The sequence below is a fragment of the Eriocheir sinensis genome, chromosome 45 (genome assembly GCF_024679095.1).
Source record: "Eriocheir sinensis breed Jianghai 21 chromosome 45, ASM2467909v1, whole genome shotgun sequence".
NCBI classification, from domain to species: domain Eukaryota; kingdom Metazoa; phylum Arthropoda; class Malacostraca; order Decapoda; family Varunidae; genus Eriocheir; species Eriocheir sinensis.
In genome coordinates, this window is record NC_066553.1 from 507,956 (window position 1) to 510,455 (window position 2,500).

General features: G+C 50.4%; 1 protein-coding gene across 1 annotated transcript in view; it reads left to right on the forward strand.

Moving 5' to 3' along the window:
* The window catches only part of LOC126980783 (transmembrane protease serine 11D-like), a 42,792-nt gene that overhangs the window by 30,246 nt on the left and 10,046 nt on the right, over positions 1 to 2,500 (forward strand). Inside the window, exons 2-4 of the mRNA XM_050831066.1 lie at positions 76 to 154; positions 1,209 to 1,291; positions 2,388 to 2,494. Of these exons, the coding sequence (XP_050687023.1) occupies positions 76 to 154; positions 1,209 to 1,291; positions 2,388 to 2,494 (269 nt within the window). The remainder of the gene's footprint in view (positions 1 to 75; positions 155 to 1,208; positions 1,292 to 2,387; positions 2,495 to 2,500) is intronic.

Here is a 2,500-nt window from a genome sequence, read left to right on the forward strand (position 1 = left end):
CGCCCCGACAGGTGTCACGAGGGCGCATTGTTACCCACACCTGTGCCTTGATTACTCCGCTGGCCTTATATACAGGTGAAGACACACAAACACGCACGCACAAACGCACCAGCCACGCCAAGAACCACACCTGCCGAGATACAGTTCAGTGCAGGTAAGCTAAGGTACGCAAGGAAGGTTAAGAACATAAGAACATAAAAACATAAGGAGTTTGCAAGAGGTCGGTAGGTTCTGTACAAGGCTCCACCTAACCTTAGCGGGCAGGACACGGGCACATTACTACAAGAGATTGGCAGGGAGAGCAGGAGTAAACACGTCTGCCTAATGGGGGACTTTATTAATTATAGGAATATAGACTGAAAAGGCCTAGTAGGTGACCTAGAAGCCGAGGATTTTCTTAGAGTTATACAAGGCAATTTTCTTAAGAAGGAAGCTACTGAGCCTACCCCACACCCACACACACACACACACACACACACACACTCTCTCTCTCCCCCCCCCCCTCCCCCCTCCCACACACCCAAGAACAAGAGCCAACAGAAACAGCTTACTTAGTTCGCTCCCTCCCTCCCTTCCCCCTCCCTCGCCTTCTCAGCCCGGCGAGGAGACTTCTAACCCAATGAGCCGTGTTCCGAAGTTGGCCAAGCAGCGCTAATGAAACTGTGTTCACTTAATGCATAGCGAGGCAAATGTTCTAATTCCCTGGCGGCGGTAATTGACGCAGCAAGAAGGCGAGAGAAGGGAGGCAAGGGGAGAGAGAGAGAGGGAGAGAGAGATAGGGAGGTGGTGTTTGGAAAGGAGAAAGAAGAGGAAGGGGAATAGAAAGGGGGGAGGGGGAGGATGAGATTGAAGAAAGGGGAAGTAGAGGAGAGGGAGAGATAGAGAGGTGGAGTTTGGAACGGAGAAAGAAGAGGAAGGGGAATAGAAAGGGGGGGGGGGGGATGAGACTGAAGGAAGGAAAGTAGAAGAGAGGGAGAGAGGACAGATAAGATTAGAAGGAGGAAAGGGAGAGAGAGGTAGAATTTGGAAAGGAGAAAGAAAGTGAAGAGGAAAAGTGGGAAAGGAGGGGGGAAAGATAAAACTGGCAGGGAGAACAAGGGAAAGGAGAGAGGGAAGGAGAGAAGGAGGGAGGGAGAGAATAAACATCAATCCCGGCAGGTAATTCACAGTCCGCCACAGAGGTGCTCAGGTACGCCCCTTCCCATCAGGTGTGGCAAGCATGAGACTCACACCGGTTCTGATGATGGCAGCGGTGGTGGTGGCGGTGCTGACGGTGGCGGCCGCGGACCAGGTAAGCTAAACACTGACCCAACATGACCCAACCAAACCAAACGAAAACCATCTTATGACCTGAACTTATATAATGTTATGTGTTAGTTCACTTCCCCTCTATATTTCTTTAAAGGGAGCGAAAGAGGAATTACAGGAAGAGAGCGCATCCCACAAACCCTCTGAAGAAGCAAACGAAGAAGGGAATGGACGAGAGATGGAAGAGGAGGAGGATAGAAAGAGAGGCATAGGAAGAAGGGTGAAAAGGGAGGATGATAAAGAGGAAAACAAAGACGAGAAAAAGGCGATAGAAGGAAGGGAGACAAACAGAAAGAAAGAAGAGAGGAGAGCAGGGGCGGATAAATCAAGGAATACCCAAAAAGACCAGAAACGGGTGACAGAGAAAGATAAAAACATTGATATAGAATACGAAAACATGCAAAAAGAAAGAGGAAGGATGGTGAAGGCCGCAAGGGAAGAAACGGAGAGGAAGAGAAGGAGGGGGAGAAAAGACGATAATACACCCAAAACAGGAGAGGAGGGAGACGAAGGAGAGGGATCGATGCAGAAGAGGAGGAGGAGGAGGAAGAAGGAACCAAAGAAGACGAGGAAGGGATCACTTTCAGACGATACAGGAGACGACGAAGAAGGGAATGAAAAGAGAAAGAGAAGAAGGAAGAAAGGGGAGAATGGAGGGAATGGGAGAAGAGTCAAAACCACGCGAAAGGAAGAGACGAAGAAGGATAACGGGAAGAACAAGGATAAGAACAAGACCAAGAATAAAGAGAATGAGAACAAGAACGAAGGGGAGATAGAAGAGAGGCCGATGGATGAGACGAGGATACGAATACCTGTGAATGCCTATCGACAAGCTCTGAACGGACGTAAGTACTCTCTCTCTCTCTCTCTCTCTCTCTCTCTCTCTCTCTCTCTCTCTCTCTCTGACCCTTGACCCTTGCCTGATACTCCTCCTCTCCCTGACCCCTGATCCATAACCTACCCTAAGCCTCCCTCTTGACCTCAGCCAGAAAGAACTACCCCGTGACCCATTCCATACTCTCCTGACCCTTGCCTGTGACCCGAACCTGAGCCCTGACCGTTACCCGTCCCTCCCTCAGAGATGCTTGACGTGTGCGGCGCCTCGGTGACCCTGACATACGGGGAGAGCGTCGCCCTCTTCTCTAGCAACACGGGGGAGAAGATGAACTGCAAGGCCTCAGTGACGGTAGGT